The sequence below is a fragment of the Actinia tenebrosa genome, unplaced genomic scaffold, assembly GCF_029948245.1.
Source record: "Actinia tenebrosa isolate PJP-AT-01 unplaced genomic scaffold, QUT_ActTen_1.0 PGA_scaffold15__27_contigs__length_11533743, whole genome shotgun sequence".
In the NCBI taxonomy this organism is placed as follows: Eukaryota; Metazoa; Cnidaria; class Anthozoa; order Actiniaria; family Actiniidae; genus Actinia; species Actinia tenebrosa.
The window spans coordinates 2,264,301-2,283,967 of NW_028292575.1; the positions used below are offsets into that span (position 1 = coordinate 2,264,301).

General features: G+C 37.8%; 1 protein-coding gene across 2 annotated transcripts in view; it reads right to left on the reverse strand.

Annotated features, from left to right (window-relative positions):
• Nucleotides 1-2,218: 2,218 nt before the first annotated feature.
• The window catches only part of LOC116291904 (receptor-type tyrosine-protein phosphatase S), a 47,065-nt gene continuing 29,616 nt past the window's right edge, over nucleotides 2,219-19,667 (reverse strand). For both annotated transcript variants that reach the window (XM_089030315.1, XM_089030316.1), the window contains exons 15-30: nucleotides 14,748-14,863; nucleotides 14,035-14,119; nucleotides 13,496-13,572; nucleotides 13,074-13,110; nucleotides 12,138-12,235; nucleotides 11,586-11,705; nucleotides 10,948-11,108; nucleotides 10,388-10,523; nucleotides 9,760-9,909; nucleotides 9,189-9,279; nucleotides 8,834-8,910; nucleotides 8,123-8,257; nucleotides 6,936-7,058; nucleotides 5,782-5,933; nucleotides 4,219-4,354; nucleotides 2,219-3,867 (exon numbers count right to left, since the gene is read on the reverse strand). In XM_089030315.1, coding sequence (XP_088886441.1) covers nucleotides 3,793-3,867; nucleotides 4,219-4,354; nucleotides 5,782-5,933; nucleotides 6,936-7,058; nucleotides 8,123-8,257; nucleotides 8,834-8,910; nucleotides 9,189-9,279; nucleotides 9,760-9,909; nucleotides 10,388-10,523; nucleotides 10,948-11,108; nucleotides 11,586-11,705; nucleotides 12,138-12,235; nucleotides 13,074-13,110; nucleotides 13,496-13,572; nucleotides 14,035-14,119; nucleotides 14,748-14,863 — 1,769 coding nt within the window. In that variant the 3' untranslated portion in view covers nucleotides 2,219-3,792. The remainder of the gene's footprint in view (nucleotides 3,868-4,218; nucleotides 4,355-5,781; nucleotides 5,934-6,935; nucleotides 7,059-8,122; nucleotides 8,258-8,833; nucleotides 8,911-9,188; nucleotides 9,280-9,759; nucleotides 9,910-10,387; nucleotides 10,524-10,947; nucleotides 11,109-11,585; nucleotides 11,706-12,137; nucleotides 12,236-13,073; nucleotides 13,111-13,495; nucleotides 13,573-14,034; nucleotides 14,120-14,747; nucleotides 14,864-19,667) is intronic.

The following is a 19,667-nucleotide window of genomic DNA, read 5'->3' on the forward strand; positions in this document are numbered from 1 at the left end:
AAACCCCTCTGGTCACAGTTCTTTTGCTTTCGGTAGAGAAGCAAGCAAAGCGACGTTCGAACTATTTGCAGCTTTGCACCTCATACACGAATACTAGTTTGACCACATATAGAAATATCCTATCTATTAAAAATACACTACTCATGTCTTACCTCTTTATCTTGATCCACAAACTGCTATCTAGAAATAAGGCACTTGAGGATCTTGCTTTAACTGATTTCCGTGAATTTCCATTCTCGTACCCAGAGCCTGCGTTTTATCAATTTTTTGGCGCATGCGCAATTTTTCGTAAGTGAAATATAATCGCAAATTAAAACACGTGCTGCGAGTTTTTTGAATGGCTTAAAAAAGTCCTTCATATTCAATAGGCATCTTGTCCAATCGTGATGGAAAGTCAAAATTCCAGTAAGCAAAAACAAGATTTAGTTCATTTGTGCCATTATAGAGTGCAAATATTATACCCGTGAAGTCCTTCATATTCAATAGGCATTTTGTCCAATCGTGATGGAAAGTCAAAATTCAAGTAAGCAAAAACAAGATTTAGTTCATTTGTGCCATTATATTATCAAAAGCCAAACAAAAGGAGGCGTCAATCTTTGAACACTAGAGAGCTTCAGTTTACCTGAACGAGTTGACAGTAACGTTTGACTTTTAGTGAGTGCGTAACATATGCCTCCAAAACGTCCATTTAGGAAGCCAAAATAGGACTACAAGGAAGAAAAACTAATGGAACAATGTATTCTAAAGTCTACAAGATATTCTACAAAGTGGGCTTCTATTTTATGCCAAATCCAAATAGACCCCTTTCGAATTCCAAATTACCGCTGTGTTCCTTGATTACAGACTCATTTGCACAGGGTAAGCCTCGAGTTTGTGCAGAATATTCACGTGTTCCAGTCAAGGTCCGTCGAGTTTCAAAGTGTTTGTATTGTTGAAGTTGTGAATTCTTTACTTTACCGTTGGTATTTGTGAATATTTAGACACTGATGCGAAGCTAACCCTGTGCAAATGAGTCTGTAATCAAGGAACACAGCGGTAATTTGGAATTCGAAACTGGTCTAATGCGAGATATTAAGTTTTTTCGCTCACCCATTGGTATTAATACGCTTAACAAAGTCTTACCAGAGTTATGCAGTGAATCTGGGCTAAAACGCAAAACATCTCACTGCTTAAGGATAACTTGTGCCACTCGATTCTTTCAAAGTCATGCAGAAGAAACATTAATTCAGGCCATCGGTATAATGCTCTATTAACTTATGAGAATTTGAGTAAAGAGCAGCAAATTAATGCTAGTAATTTGCTAGGCCCACCAGCTTTAAGTACGACTGATACTGCGGTCAGTGCAACGCTGAAAACGCATACTACTTCTACTATAAATACTACTTCTACTAAGAATGAAGAAATAAGTGGATTCGGATTCTGGATTTCGTAAATTTTGAATTGGCAGATGATTTGCTTAGCAGCTTTCCATTACCAAATATAACAGGTAATCAGCAGTTATGTCAGGTTCAGTCTTTAATAACTTTACCTTCAATTTCGAAAAGTGATTCTTTAGTTTTTTCGTTAACCAGATACAAAACAATTAATGCAACATCAGAGGGTATTACTGGGCTCTGTCTTTAATAACTTCAATTTTGGAAAATGATTGTTTAGTGTTTTGCTATATTGTACGTTTTTTCTCCATGTTGTTTGTGTGTGGAAATAAACATTACTTTACATAACATAATTTTTGTTGCATATGATTTTTTATAGAATAAGTAAAAAAATCTTTATGTAAAGACACGTGTCTTTATAGGTTGCTATCAATAGACGTCACTTCCGGTAATAGCTCTTTTTTGACGGCTTGTAGAATCCTGGAGGTTGTTTTGATCTCTTGTTTTCTGGTTTGATGTCGTGAAAATAGTCAAATACAATAGTTTGAGGACCTATTTTGATATGTTTTGACTTAGCATCCGCTAGTTGCCCCCCAGTCAACCACTTGTTTGCCCCCCAGTCAACTCCAAAAAGTCACGTGATTGATAGCAAGCAATATAAAGACACGTGTCTTTATATAAAGATTTTTACTAATTTGCATACCGTTGTTATCGTATCGTACCCCATATTCTCCTGGCGCCGAATTCAAATCCCTCCCCGGGCTTTAGAAATGTAGAGTATTTTACGAGGTATAAAAGCTCTTCCTCGTGACCAAAGGGGTTCATACGATTGGGCAAAATGCCTATTGAATATTAATGAGTTTTTTTAATGAAATAATAACAAGTTGAATATTTAAGTTTTGTTAAACTAGATTTATCAGGTAAAATTGGTTGAATTTTTTTTCGTGGAATACTCCTTTTTACAGTTCTGTGACAACATACATAGAGGATATTACATGGGCGCGCGGAGATACGAAATTATCTTTGAGTGTTGAAAAGATCTCACAAGTGAGCGCAGCAAACGAGTGAGAGATTTTCAACACGAGAAGATAAATTTCGTATCTCCAAGCGCCCATGTAATATTCTGTTTATTATATAATTATCAATGAAGTATGTTTTGGCTTTTTCAGGCAATTCTTTCCGTGTATTTTTGAATAGCCATCGCAATGGTGTTATCTTCACACGTGAAAATAACATGTTATTTTCACGTGTGAAGATATCAATTTTTCGAAATAGAGAAAAATAGATATTTCATTGGTAATTATATAATAACTTCATACTTTTAAGTTGAGGTTTGAGTGCAGTTGCCGCGAACTGCAAAACTAGAGTTTATCATGTGCGAGAACTCCAACCTTAACTTGAACTATTATTCCTAAAACTATAAAATGGAGCATTGCCCACTGTAGAAATTAAAAGGTTATGTCATCATTTACCCCAATATTCAAAGGAAAACATGGACGTAAATGTTGCTAGTGATATTTGAGGTCAAAATTCCAAGGAGGAAGTTCTTTGAGAATTCTAGTAAAATATGCTTTGCGTTTGAGACCAAATATTGACCTCTTGGTTTTTACCTTCTATATTGCGATTAAGTTATCGTACAAAATTATAAAATTGTAATTTAGGTCTTAGTAAAACTACCTATCTACAGTATTCTAAAGCAACGACTATCGATGTCCATGTCATAACTTATAATTGCCCATCTTTTTAGTCCATATGGGATGAGAGATTTTTAGATATGTACAGGGTTTGTCGTAGAAATATTTTACTTAAAAGTGGAGTTATAAACCGTAGTTAGGAATGTAACGTCGAACGTTCATTTACTGAATTCAAGTGCTTGATAATCTCTCGTCACTCCAGCAGTACATTATCGTAATTTGCAACTGCTAGGAAGCAATAAAAACTCTCATGCCAATTTGTCTTGGAAATATTCCAAGTAAGTGACTTTCACAATTATTTCTGAATCTTTTATATCGAATTGACACTTTGACTGGAGACAGTTTGGTTCCTTGTTGGAACAATATTTTTTCTCTTTCCCGAGTCCACGCTTGATTATTAATTTACAACTTGAACGCAACGTGTTTCTTGCCCTCTTTTGTGCTTAGGCCAACTCGCTTATTTGGCTCAAGGTTGTAAACCAACTACGGAAGATGTTACCAAATATAGAAGTTGCGGCTAAATACAGTAGTGACCAAATATGGAAGTAACCCGCAATTACAGTAGTTACCAAATATGGAAGGTGCCAAATACAGTAGTGACCAAATATGGAAGGTGCCAAATACAGTAGTGACCAAATGAGGATTTTACCAAATATGGAACTTGCCACGAAAAGAATCTACCAAATAAGGATGTTCCAAATAAGGATGTTACTAAAAATTCTGTATTATTTAAAGTTGGCATAGTCGCTGTAGGCGTCGACGAATAGCTGAACAACCTGGTAGGAAAAGTTATACTGCTCCTATGGGAATAAAGAGAAGAGAAAAAGGAAATATGAAAAATGGGATACATGTAAATGGTACTAGAAATTAGGGGTAGGAGAAGGAAGTGTAAAATACAGAAAAATGGAAGAAAATCTGAAGACTTCGATAAATGAGGAACATGCAAAGTTAAAGCTCTGTTAGCCTCTGATCAAACTTCATGTGAGCCGTACGCAATGAAAACAATAGATAAGGCCGTCATTAGATTCGGCTGATATGAAGTTTGTATTCGGTCTAAGAGATTGTAGGACAAGCAAAGACTGTTCCTCAACCACCCCACTCCCAATCTGTCTTCCTAATGTCGAAACTCCAAATAAAAACGTAAATCTAACCTGAGTTTGGACCATTAGTGGTCTCTGGGTTCTTAAGTTCCTTACAGTCTGGAACATGTCGATGGTTCCATCCAGCTTCACTCTCTCTAATGCTATACTGATGGCACAGAATGTACCAGTACGACCACTACCATCACTGAAAACAAGATATCATGCATCAACCATCGCTATCATTATCACTAGCTATCATTAAAATCACCATCGTAATCATCCTCACCATCGTTATCATCATCATCATAATCACATATTACCACTTCCACCTTCATCATTATCACGCCATCATCATCACCATCATCACCATCACCGCCATCATCACCATCACCATCATCTGCATCATCATCATCTGCATTATAACCACCATCATCACTATCATCATCATTAGCAGCACTATCAACATCAACGCCATCATCACCAGCACCAGCACCATCACCGCCATCATCACCATCGCCATCATCTCCATCATCATCACCGCCATCATCTCCATCGCCATCATCATCACCATCACCATCATCATCCCCATCGCCATCATCATCACCATCACCATCATCTCCATCGCCATCATCACTATCGCCATCATCTCCATCGCCATCATCATCATCACCATCGCCATCATCTCCATCGCCATCATCTCCATCGCCATCATCATCACCGCCATCATCACCATCGTCATCATCACCATCGCCATCATCATTATTACCAGCACCATCATCATCAGCACCATCATCATCACCGTTATCATCATCATCATTACCGGCACCATCATCATTACCAGCACCATCATCATTACCAGCACCATCATCATTACCAGCACCATCATCATCATCGCCATCCTCATCACCACCATCATCATTACCAGCACCATCATCATCATTACCAGTACCATCATCATCACCGTTATCATCATCACCATTACCATCATCTCCATCGCCATCATCACTATCGCCATCATCTCCATCGCCATCATCACCATCGCCATCATCTCCATCGCCATCATCTCCATCGCCATCATCATCACCGCCATCATCACCATCGCCATCATCACCATCGCCATCATCATTATTACCAGCACTATCATCATCAGCACCATCATCATCACCGTTATCATCATCATCATTACCGGCACCATCATCATTACCAGCACCATCATCATCATCGCCATCCTCATCACCACCATCATCATTACCAGCACCATCATCATCATTACCAGTACCATCATCATCACCGTTATCATCATCACCATTACCAGCGCCATCATCATTACCAGAATCATCATCATTACCAGCACCATCATCATTATCAGCACCATCATCATCATCATCATCACCATCATCATCATCATCATCATTACCAGCACCATCATCAGCAGCACCATCATCATCAGCACCATCATCATCAGCACCATCATTACCAGCACCATCATTACCAGCACCATCATTACCAGCATCATCATCAGCACCATCATCATCATCACCAGCACCAACATCATCAGCACCATCATCATCATTACCATCATCATCAGTACCATCATCATCATCACCATCACCATCCTGATGTTTGTGTTACCTGCAGTGTACAGTTATTGGTCCATTTCCTGTCTGTTGTTGTGCACGTGCAATATGCTTCAACATGTCAATCAACATCTTCCCATCACTCGGTATTTTGTTTTCTTCCCAGTCGTAAAATTGAAAATGAAAAATATTTCGAATCTCTCCACTCTGCGGAACGAGGAACAAACAACAAACGTTAAAATATACATATAGTAAATACAGGGAGACGTATATGCACAACCGTGGAAAAATTATTGCCCAAGATTTAGTTCCAGCATAACGAAAATCTCCTAACCAGAATTTCCTAACCAGAATCTCCTAACCAGAATTTCCTAACCAGAATCATTCTGTTAAATTGATTTGTCATGCAAGTTCGAAACAAAATTTTCCAAATACGTTTTTTTTTTTTGAAAAATTTGCATGCAGGCTTAGAGCACTCGCAGACGTTTTTTAAATGTGTTAAAGGACCGCAAATAGAGCTATTTCCAAAAAGGTTGATGAGGTTTTTATTTGTTGCATATTGCATACCAAGTTGGAATTGCACTATGAGCGATATTAATTCAATTAGCAAAAGGTCACAAAGATATGGATATGTAATTTTCCCAAACTTAGTCTGCACGTTTTTCTGGTAAACTTTCTTCTGTGCTGACATGTCTCACATATAAATGTATTACATTGCAAGCTTAGTAAACAAGATACAAGAAGCAAGATGCAAGATGAACTATGTAAGATGCAAGATGCAAGATGCAAGATGAACGATGCAAGATGCAAGATGCAAGATGAACGATGCAAGATGCAAGATGAACGATGCAAGATGCAAGATGCAAGATGCAAGATGCAAGATGCAAGAAGAACGATGGAAGATGCAAGATGCAAGAAGCAAGATGCAAGATGCAAGATGCAAGATGCACGATGCAAGATGCAAGATGCAAGATGCAAGATGGAAGATGGAAGATGCAAGATGGAAGATGGAAGATGGAAGATGCAAGATGGAAGATGCAAGATGGAAGATGCAAGATGGAAGATGGAAGATGGAAGATGGAAGATGGAAGATTCAAGATGCAACATCCAGCAAGCAACATGCAACAAAAAGTTTACCAATTTCTTCAAAATAGCTGTATTAACTGAAGCACGAGAAACAAGAGTTAAGCAGGTTTCATGGTGTCATACCTTCGTGTTTGTGACCTTGAGAAGTCGCTTTGAGAATCCATCCTTGTCTTCTCTCGTCTCTACCTCCAGCATTAACAAACCATACACCACAAATTCGCCTTTATTTGGTAAATACGACTCTCCCTAGAGGGTAGACAACAACGTCATACTATGCATTTAATACGAAAAAAAGTTTTTAAAATTGATTTTAAGGTCGTAACTATGTACTAAACTATTCGAATCTAAGAATTTCTTTAAATGACGATCAAACAATGGCTTTAAGTCGAAGTTGGAGTGACCCTTTCACAGCACTTGCTGTATTCTCATACCCAGTTTGAAGAAGACTTGAAGCCATTGTCACGTGAATATTTCAGCAATTTGCTGAGTTTTGCTTGACGTCATTTCCTGTCTAGTGCAGATTGTCATCACCTGAATCACAAGTTTTTAATAGAATTCTTTCTGGCTGACAGCACGTGGTCAGTGTTCGATCACCATTTGGAGTAGATAATGAGATTCAAAGAGTTATCAGCTGATTGAAACACAGCAGTAAAAAATTGGAATGTTCTTTCATCCTTGATAGGATAAAGAACTGATGTTGACAAAGTTTTCATATGACAAAAAAATATTCGTATGCCATGACAAAGGCTTTACTAAACTCTAATAAACAAGATGCATTGTGGTCTAGCTTGAGTAAAAAAATTATAGCAATAATAATAATATTAATTTTTTAAAATTAAACGCATAATCATACAATCAATCATCTCAATGCTTTTTACGAAAAAATATATATATATTATACTTATTTCAATAAAGTTAGTCACCAAAAACCTTGAAAGCTGTGATCGCTGACAATCATGGGAAATATTATATATCCAACAAGTAAAGATTTTGACACAAACTGCAGCAGTTGAAGATGCTCAGAGGAGGTGAACTTGTAACTGGTAGAAGATCTCAAGTCCATCAACAGTTATCAAGCGGTTAAAACATATAAAATGTATCTACCCATAATCCTTGTCGGTCTCAGCTTTGTAGCTTTTCTGGTGACTAGCTTTATTGAAATAAGTGTATATACATGAGAAATGAACTAGAATAGATAATTAACACCATATAAGACATGATGAACAAAAGATGTTTCTACCCAAGCTAGACCACAATGCACCATGTTCATTATCCCACAAAGGGTCTATATTGTAGATGACTGTCATTACCTGGTCATTTTCCGAGTCCTTGTTCAACATGACGATGTTGTAAGACTCATACTCCCAGACCATCCTCCACAGTTCGGGTTTTGTACTGTCGAGAGGGGTCTGCGTTGCTAAGAAAGCCTCTCGCTGTTGGTAACTCTGGAAAATACAAAAACAAATCTTACTCTGAGCTAGCGAGAGCGCTTCTTACTTGAAGCGTATCAGAGATGAAGCATCGTCTTGGCCTATCATGACTTGCGCTTTTTCAGCCAATCAAATCTCGCACCCTATTTCTAAACCAATCGAACGCGTGTATGCTCTCAATCAATCAGGATACAAATATGATTTTGGCCAAGTTTTACCCAATCAAATTAGATCTCAATAAGGTTCGTGAAATTTCAAGTATTTGTTGAAATTGTGCATTCTTTACGTTGCAGTTGGTATTTGTGAATATTTAGACACTGATTCGAGGCTAACCCTGAGTAAATGAATCGGTAGTCATTGAACACAGCAGCATTCTACGAAATCGATAAACGTATATGAGGGCGCTAGCAAATTTTCATTCGATCACGACGCGCGCAATAATCTAAATGAATCACGATTGATATATAATAAGGTTACGAAAATACTTTCAACCAATCAGGATTCGCACAAACGGTCATATATATATATATACTCGCAGAGACTCTACCAATCACAAGAGTCCAGTTTCACAGAATGCTTTACTATACTTACATCAACAAAACTAGCGTTGATATAGTCCGACCCAACTACGCCTGGATATGGCCACAGCTTGACTCGGGTCCTGTCATCTGGGGATACAACAACAGAAGCATATTACTACAAGGCTGTCTCGTTTTCTTGACAATGGGAAAGGTTCGAGATAACGACACCTTTGAGATATCTAAGGAGAACGGAATTCACGTTAGGGTGAACCCCCTCATAATTGTTTCTCGGGTAACACAAGACTTTGTATAGACACTAATATACGAGGCGGATCTATCGCGCAATTATTAATACTACTTCAGAAAGGACAGACATGGAGGTCCAATAGATGACCCTGAGGAACACCACAGTCTATCCTACTTACATGGCAGAATAACGTGACGGTTCTTGGACTTGTTCTCTGGTAGCGAGGCAGCGTCGAAAGTGTCCACTTCTGAATCACCGATGTCAAGATTCTGTAAGAACAAAACAACTTGCTTGAAGATACTTATAATATTTGATACGTGATACTTGAGGTAAGGATGATGATGGTGTTGAGGATATGGTCATGATTATAGTAATGGTAATGGTGAAGTTGGTGATGATGATCAAAATTATGGTGATGATGGCTGTGGTGGCGAACAATAATGATGTTGCAGTAGTGATGATGATGTGATGGTGGTATTGGTGATAGTGATGTGGTTGAGGTAGTAATGGTGGTGGTAGTGGTGGTGGTAATGACAGTGATGCGGTGGTGGTAGTTGTGGTAACAGTGGTGATGGTGATGCATGGTGGTGGAGTGGGTCGTAGTGGTAGTTGTAGTAGTAATGGTAGTGGTAGTTTTAATAGTGATGTGGTGGTGGTGGTAGTGTTGATGATGGTGATGACAGTGATAAGGTGGCGCAGGTATTAGTGATAGTGATAGCGATATGGTAGTGGTAGCGACTATGAGTTACCTTAAATTCTTGTGCCAGCAGGGTCTCTCCAGTCTGTGGATCACGTGACTGCAGGTGTTTTAACTTCTCGTGCAGTTCTTGTACCTTGAATTCTGTTGTACCACATTTGACGGCTTCCATCAGCGCATCGTACAGAAAGAAATATTGTGCCTGAGAGATAAAGGTGGTATTAATATTATGGGAAATTGAGGAACTGACCGACCAACTAACCGACTGACCAGCTAACCGACCGACCAACTAACCAACAGACCAACTAACCCACCGACCAACTAACCTACTGACCAACTAACCGACCGACCAACTAACCAACCGACCGACCAACTAACCGACCAACCAACTTACCGACCGACCAACTAACTGACCAACAAACCAACCAATCAACCAACTAACCCACCGACCAACTAACCGACCAAATGATTTACAAATAAACAGAACAAAGACTGGCCAAGTGAAAAAGTAACTGAAGAATCTACTGAACAGCCCAGCGACCAAGTGAAGGCCAAGCAATTGACCAACACTCTGGCTGACCAACTGACTGACTATCTGAACGAACCGCCCAATAAACTGACCAAAGACTGGCCAACCGATTGGCTGGACTTAGCAACCAACCGGGTGGTTCAATTCTTACCTCTGTCTGGACCATCATTGTTCGCTGTTGTCGCATGTGAGTGATAAACCCATATGGATCAACAACACTCTCGTTTTCCATCTGATCCATCATGGCGTCCAGAACAATATAGGTACCAGTACGACCTACACCAGCACTAGAAATGTATAACACAGAAGTTTAAGTATAATATTGATAATAAAGTAGTTTAAACCTTGAATATTAAATAAAGACCCCAGTTTTAACATGAGACATTAAACTTGAGACCCCAGAGGTGAGAGGTGACTGCACTACCCCTTAACCAACCTTGATTCACTAATGTATGTGATGTTGAGTCCAGGAATCAAACTTGAGACCCCAGAGGTGAGAGGCGAGTGCACTACCACTACACCACCCTTGATTCACTAATGTATGTGATGCCAAGTCCAGGAATTAAACCTTATACCTCTGAGGTGAAACGTGAGTGCAGTACCACTTAACCACCCCTGATTTTCTAAGGAATATTTACCCAAGAGTGCAACGCTTATTGAGGGATCTTTGTTCTACTAATACAAAACACAAAGACAGTAAAATTCGTTTACCTGCAGTGTACAACCACAGGACCAGGATTTGAAGGTAGCAATGCCCTCACTCGACGTATGAAGGCCAGTAAAGAGGTAGCATGTGATGGTACGCCATGGTCTGGCCAGGCAGTGTAGTGGTACTGAGTCACGTGATGCACCGGCTGTTCACTATTATTATTCTGAAAGATAATTATTACAGCTGATTAACATATCAGGCACGTGACAGAATAGCGTGATATCCTGTACGTTAGAATTAATGTCCCGTATGTAACCTATTAGACCAGTTTCGAATTTCAAGTTACCGCTGTGTTCCTTGATTACAGTCTCATTTTACCAGACTTAGCCTCGTATCAGTGTCACAATATTCACAAATACCAAGGGTGAAGTAAAGAAAGCACAACTTCAACAATACAAACACTTTGAAACTTGACGGACCTTCACTGGAACACGTGAATATTCTGTGCAAAATCGAGGCTAACCCTGAGCAACTGAGAACTGAAAACTAGAGTATTAAAGACCCCACACTCGATTGGAAACGATGTCTATATAAGAGTATCCCATATGCATTCTAGTTTGCATATTTTGTCGCGTGATATGGCGCGTGGTACTGGGTAGTTATGAGTAAAACATTTGTTTTGCTGGTCCCAGTCCCTTACCAATGATAGACTGAATTTCCTGATGACGTAATGCGACAGTTCCTCCTCTTCAAGAGGGGTGACCAATAATGACCCATACTCCTCTGCGGTCGCACTTGGCCAGTACTTTAGACACTTCACCTGGAATAGTATGTTATAACTTAAAATGACATTTTACCAACAGCAAGAAAATATTCATAGTTCCGACTCCCCTTAGTTACCGTTGCTATGTCCCACAAGGTCAACAAATTATCTAGAATATCTCAGAATTTGACCTCTGATCGGGTAAAATAAGTCACAAATAAGTTGCTTCAATTCTTTCAAGTCCTGAGAAAATAAATGAAAATTGCTTCGTAATCCTTGTAGTAATCTTTAAAACAGATACTGCGTAGTTGTTTCTGGGACAAGATTGAAATTTCACTGAGAAAACTGCTACAATGGTAATTGGTTAGCTGTGAATTCATTATCTTGCCATTCAACGTGTGTAGTACCAGACATGCGCAGTAACAGACCAGAAACTCAAGAGCTCTTGAGAATCTATTCCCATGACAACACAAATAGTGAAATGATTACCTTGCCACGCTCAATGATGTTGGTAACCATGACAATGGTGGTGCAATGATGTTCCCAGACCATTCTCCAGAAATCATTGAACGTATTGGACACGGGGCCTGTAGAAAACAGACAGATTTCTTAATTCAAATGTACTTGGATGATTGACTATGGAGATCAGTGTTTTCCTTTCACTGAAGGTTTGGTAATAAACTACATAGACAATACGGCGGCCATCTTGCCAGGGGGAAAAGCAAAACAAAGATGACGGGAAATATATAGAGTTTCGTGTGCTTGTCTCTCTTTTATGGGTATAAAGGTGATCGATGTGCCATCTCAATTCATATTGTGTTGTATTCTCTTGTGGTGAGCTGTTCATATCAATCGACGTCATTACCGCAACAAAAATTTATTATCCCCCTGGACACCCCATAATGCATTACGATCCAAGATTGCCGCCGTATCGTCGAAGTAGTTTATTGAATTCATGGCTTATATTCATCCCATTGGTATCATTCAATAGACCCCTTGCAGCACGTCGGAATGCAGTTCAATTTGGAGGACAAAACAAAATAATTTCAATCTTATGAGAATTGGAAACAAATTGTTATGTCCTCCAAATTGAGCTGCATTCCGACGTGCTGCAAGAGGTCTATAAAGGTAGAGCTGACCTGCCCTTAAATCTCTTTTGGAGATCTACTACTCTACTATTTTTTTAGTACTTTAAAACATGGGTAATATTCAAAATCAAGAACTCCACAAGAACCAAAATGATAGCCTAATGCGCCTCCTGATGTCGAGAGCTTGATTGGGAGAGCTGCTTTATGAGATCAAACAGCAAAATAACGGTTATCCCTAATACTTTTCTTGCGTTTTCTTTCCAACTCCCGCTTTATAACTTCATTCAGCACGGTAGCGCGTTTTCTATTTCTTTGATAATATACAAGGGAATGGTACCTTGAGTAGCGATGCTCTTCTTCCGACAGTTATAACCCTGCGAAACAAAAAAATGTGAAATTATCTTTAAATGGGTTCAAATGATGCTGTAGGATGTGTCTTTAACAATCGTTGGGCAACGGGGATGCGATGAACATCTTTCTTACTGTACCTTTACCGTAACACTGAAATGGCTTCCCATAAGAATGATAATCGTAGAGTGTTAAACGTACGGCACTGACTTAAAGCACACACACGGTACGACATGCCGTAACACTCAAATGGCTTCCCATTGTCTTCCAGTGATTCATCCAATCACAACGCGTATTTAAAGCTAAGGTAAGATACGGTACTGCTACAATATGGCTCCGAATTTGCCGTATCGTTTCCAACGAAAACCGCTCTTTATAAATATACACATGCATCAATAAGATGATACTTACATCGATAAAGTTAGCATTGATGTAGTCAGATGTAGGAACGCCATCAACTTCTGATAACACTACGCGAGAATGGTCATCTGGGAAATAAATATGGAGATTGGAATCAAGAGAAAACAAAGCCAATAGCGGATCACCTCACATTTCTAAAAATGGGCGTCTAGTGAATTGATAGACCTCGTTTATTTCATCGTTTATCCCATTTCAGACCACGTGTCATAATAATAAAAATAATAATAAACTTTACTACAGTCTCAAAGCTTCTAGCTTGGCACACGTGCCTTGTTAATCGGGGAGATCCGATTCTCTCGAGAATAAGAATCTTTGTTTGAGATGTATCTATATTCATGTGTCTTCTCATGCGCAATCGAGAGCAAGTGTTAAACGAAGAAATGATACTCTAGAGAAAGACACCTGGTCTGTAATTGCAGTATAGTCTAGACATTTTGGTCTGACCGGCATTTGGGGACTAATTCCCGGATCAAACTGCAAACGAATATCGAAAAATAAAATAAAAGTTACAGATGAAATGCAGTACTTACAAGCCGCGATATTCTGATATCTGTTCTTAAGTTTGTTATCTTCTTTGTGGCTGTGTTCTGATGACTGTATAGCAGGACGTATAGACTACAAAGCAAAATGATACACCTAGTTGTTACTTTCACACTATTTTTGGTGCGCGCACACTCTGAATCAATTCTCATAGCAAGCGCACGATCGTGCTTCTCTGCACACTTCTTCCCTGCTTGCGTCACTTCTTGCAAGCCTTATTGCTGATTGCAAAGTACCTGTTATGAATCTCGCGTTCTGATTGGTTGGGAGCGCGTGCTTTATAGAGCAGTTTTCGTATGACTGTGAAAAGCTCACGGCACGAACACGGCAACGGCAAAGACCCAGCCAATCAAAATTCTAAAAAACATCACAGTCGCGGCAAGACACGAACTCTTCATCCAATCAAATGCACGAAAAACGTCACGAACACGACGCGGACACGGTCACGACAAGGACATGGCACTACTAGACCAATCACATTGAGAAAGAGAAAAGAAAGCCTAAAAAATTCAAGGAAAAATCACGGTTGCGGCATGGCACTGAACTTTTCACAGTGATACGAAATCTGCACTATGAGAGAACACAGCACATGCGTGCTTCTCCTAACACTTCACTCGTGTTCTGCCAATTCCCTGCTTTATAACTACACACAGCACACGCGCACACTGTTTTATTTGCTAAATAAATCATCCTTTCTTATTACCTCGAATTCTTCTCGGAACAATTTGTTGTTATTCTTGTGATAGAGCTTGCAGTAGTCAGCCAGCCTGTTGATCGGGATTGGCTTCAAGGTAATGAAGCCACCGGGACCCATTACCTCTGTAAACAAAAACAAACAAAGAATATTACTCACACATCGAATAGACCCCTTGCATGTGACGTCAAAGGAGCCCAATTTTGGAGGACAAAACTAAAGAATTTCAATCGACGCGTGGTCTGAAATGGGGGAAATTAAATGGGTTTGTAAATCAGACGACACGATACAATTAGCCCATTAACGACATTCTTTAATGGACCGCAATGAAAGGAGTACATGCTGAGACAATTATCATAATTGCAAATCAATAGCATCATGAATATTCATTATATTTAAAGCGTTCAATATATCTTGGAACTTTAAAGATTCCGAAAGACTTAAGAAACATCTGCTGATAAAAAGAAAATAAACTCATTCTTCTATTATTATTATTTTTTTCTTTTCTCTTCTTTATTCCTTCCTTCCTTTGTTTCTTTATTCCTTCCTTTCCCTTATCTTTATCTTTTTTTTCTTCTCTTAAAGCCCTTCCCATTTTCCTTTCTCTCAATTCCTAAACTATTTTCAAATTTTTATTCCTTGTAAAAAAAATTTCGTGTTCAGTTTCAAAATAACCAAGTTTCACTCGACTCACTTGATATTTTTCTCTTACTCTCTCAAGATTCACTCATGCAAGTCATGCATTTCTCAAAATAAAAAAAACTCGCTTTCCCTTTAATCCTCGTTCTATTTATCTCTTATCTCCTTTCCGTTAATTCCAACGTTATCAATTATTAAAGCTTTTAGTAAACATCGCCTAAATACTTTTTATCTAAATTAAAAAGAAAAGAAAACATCACGGAAAAAATAGTAGCTCTACGAAAAACCGTTATCCACCACACACTGTGGAACGTGAGCGAGTTAGTCCCCGACGACGAACTTAAATAATTCGCATATTTAACGAGATTTTAAAACGTTCATCAGACGTTTCGGTTTCCAGAAAATTATCGCTTAATTTTTTATATTTCTTAAAGACTTCTCAGTTAAGTCTTTTTTTAAAAGTCTAATTGAAATCTTTTATCTGATATAGACAAGATCTAGAAATATAAATGGAACCTATTTTTCTAGGAACTTGAGGGATACGAAAGATATTTTCTGTAATGATTTATCAGTCAAATTGATTACCAATTTCTTAGTATTTCCTAGATCAATATTTTAGGGAATTATAAAAGATATTTTCTACAAGAAAGTACTCATCAAACAAACTGATAACCAATTTTTAAATTTTACCAGATAATTTTTTTATAATTTCAACTCAGAACAAATTTTTACCAAAGGGGGAGGGGGGGAGCTGATTCAGATAGTAGACTGTAGGCTACTACCTAATGTATGAATTTCAATCTATGTATGTCTTTTGTATATTCTAGAGATTACTTAGATAATAATAGTACATGAAGTGCTAGCCTGACCCAATATATCCTAGTGGGGGGTCAATAAATAGCAAACTGATAAACACGAGAGCTTAATGGACATGAAGATATAATCAAAAACCACAAACAACAGCCCATTATCCTTAATCATCTGGCTAACTATTTTGTTATTTAGAAATATTTTTTTTTACCTTTATACTTTTTAGGGTTGGGGCTGATCCAATGCAATTTCAACACAGGGAGCCCAAATTTGAAAAACGAGTTCAATATTTTGACGCTATATCTTTTTCTTTTTTTTTTTTCACAGTCGTTTTTCTTTCGGATTTCGAAGATGAACCAAAAGACCAGACTATTTCACCTGCTTTTGGCTTGTCTTAAAGACCGACCAATTACAATCCAGCATTCGCCTGGCACGTGACCTGGTTCTATCCGCTGGCCACAAAGAACGCCGGCACAAGTGCCGAGACAAAAATGTATTCTCAGGTTTCATATAGATTACGTGCGCATGCTCAGATAAGAGTGGAAAATGTCAAAACTAAAACAGACTCGCCGTTCGGTCATTGCGTGTAGGTTAATCCGTTTGTTTCCTGTATTCTGTTTGTTTTTTCTGTCGTTCGATCGATCAATCGTTGTTCGGTCGATCCAACGGTCGGTCCAACGGTCGGTCGGCCAGTTCACTGTCGTATATCTTTCCGTCTGGTTTTATTCAAGGACCTTTTCACGAACGCGGAATCCATTTTTTTGTAACGACACGATTAATGATAAAAAACTTTAGCACATCCGCTCAACAATAAAAATAAATAAATAAATCTAAATATCATGAAAACAGCTTGACTAACTTGTCTTGTATTAAAGAAAATGTGGCTTAATCAATTAAACCACTATGTTTTGATAAGATTATCTCATTAATGAATGAACGAATGTAGTATAAATGTGCAAAGGCGGTGCCGACACTGACCATCAGTTGTAAATTAGTTCTAACTGGATCGATTTTCTTTGCTGCTTCGCGAACATTTTTCCTGGGCAGCAAATAGAATGTTACCAATTTGGTTTGGAAGTCTAATATAAAATTAATAGATTAGAATGATATTACATTCCAAATACGTGTTTTAAACACATAAAACAGCAGTGATCACGATTTCCTTTTTTTCGATGTGGCTTCAAAATGATTTCCCAAAACAAAAAAATATTTTTGACTCCTAATCAGTTTGGTTTTCCACTTTGCAGTAGGCTTCAATTCTATAGCAACATACCTTTACGAAATATCTTTTGCAATTAAGATTACAGCTTCGTTTTCGCGTTTTGTGCTTGATTAACTAACTCTTGAAGATATAAATCAATTTTCAAAAATGTCTAAATACCTCGTCTTCTGGTTTTCATGCTCCCAAGATTTTTGCGTCCAAAAACTCGCCAAAAGAAGAAGAACTGAAGCTTATTACCTTTAGCAGAGTTCAACTCGAAAAAGAACGAAAAAAACGTGTCGTCCTCGAGTAGTTTGTGAGCACAAAACCAGACGGAAACAGACTTAAAAGCGAACGTATGTTCCGGCAACGACCGCTATTTTACATAATGTCAATCACTCTAAGTCTTCAAAACTGAATCTATTTACTTCATTCATTCATTGATCAAAGCTTTTAGAAAGAAATCTTTAAATTTATGGCGTTGAAGAGGTTTACCACAGATAAGATGATTTACTCCGACTTTTTAAAGTTTATTTTTATTCAGTACAAAACAAGAGTTCAGGAAATGTTTTAAGTTTTATTATTAAAAGGTTATTAAGGTTTACATGTGCTACTTTAGTTATAAACATATTATGCTTGAAATGGCAGAAGACAAGTTTGGTTTATAATATACTTGGAGAAGCATAAGATGGAATATCGCGAGAAAATGAAAAAAAAAACACAGATGGAGTTAAAAATATAGCTCAAATTGAAATATAAATATTTAAATATTTATTACAATAGATGGTTATTACGTAACAAATTATGGCCGCCATCTTGGTTGATATAACAAAAGAAACCAATCCAAGATGGCGGCTAAAAAAATGAAATATTCCAAGATCCATCTTATACTCCTCAAAGCAAGTCAAATTAATTACAATTAGCTCTAATTTAAAGAGAATTATTTATCTGCGGTTTATATAGCTTTGAAATATTTTGAATTATCTAATTTGTTCGTCGATTATTTTTCATCTCGGATAAAAATATTCGAGCTCCTAGCGAAGTTTCAGTACCCCGCGATTTTCGACTGTCGACCAGAAAACTCGCGACTTTCTAACCAATGTTTAACGTGAAGAATACTGTCTATCCAATTTTAGTGGAAATGGTAAGTTGTTCATTTTAAGAAGCAAATATCAAAATCTGATTTCTTTTTGCATTCCAAAGTAAAACGAGAATTTTAAAGAAAAGTTTAATGCTACTGTGAATAGTCTCTTTCACAGTTCCCTGCGCCATCTTGAAACGTAGTCGTGGCTTTGCTTCGAAGCGAGACCTATGTTGAGCTTGAAATGATAGAGACCCTTTTTAATACTTTGGACAATTATTCACGTGTCTCTATCATTGCAAGATCACCATTCATCTCGCTTCGATGCAAAGGCACGGCTACCTTTTGAGATGGCGAAGGAAACTGTGAAGGGCGCTATTGTATTGGGTTCTCCACCTTCATTTCAAGAACTTTTCGAATTTAGTGCAATGCTCAGCATTTTACAAATATTACATTAATATAGCTTGAAGCTCTCCGCGGTTTAAAGCAAACATTTGATACTATAGAATAAATGCTATTGCTTGGTTTTCCATCAAGTCATTCGAAGCGAATTTGATCCACTTATTTTTTCTACAAATTTGGTGGAGAAGCTTCAAACTTCTTCAAGCAAGAAAATATAGAATATAGAAACACACTCCTGAAAATTAACTCAAATATTTCCAAGCTAATTATCAATCGATCCACAAGTGTGATGAAACAAGGCTTACTTGATGCCAAACTAGTTATCAATCGATCCACAAGTACGTGTGATGAAACAAGGCTTACTTGATGCCAAACTTAAATACACTTTTTACAAATAAATACGTTCGTAACTCAAAATGATCGCATTCACAATATTTACATTTGAATTGATTTTCATCAAGTTGTCAATTAAATCTGACACAATTTTAAATTCGTGATTCTTGTGCTTAAAAAGTACAGCGCTTTTCACAGAAAGCAAAACTTTATGAAATTTATATGTGTTCCATTTTATCGAATTTGAAGTCCTGCTACAAATGATTTTAGAATATTAAAGCTGGGCTTTAAAGCTTGTCTAAAGCAAATTTATCAATTCATTTAAACGTGTTTATGTTATTTATTATTTGGTGAATTATAGGTACAACTATTTCGTTCCTCTTCATAAACAGATCACGTGGTATTAGGAAGCTATTTTTTACGTCTTACGTCATCCAATATGGCGGCAATATTTCTTGCCATA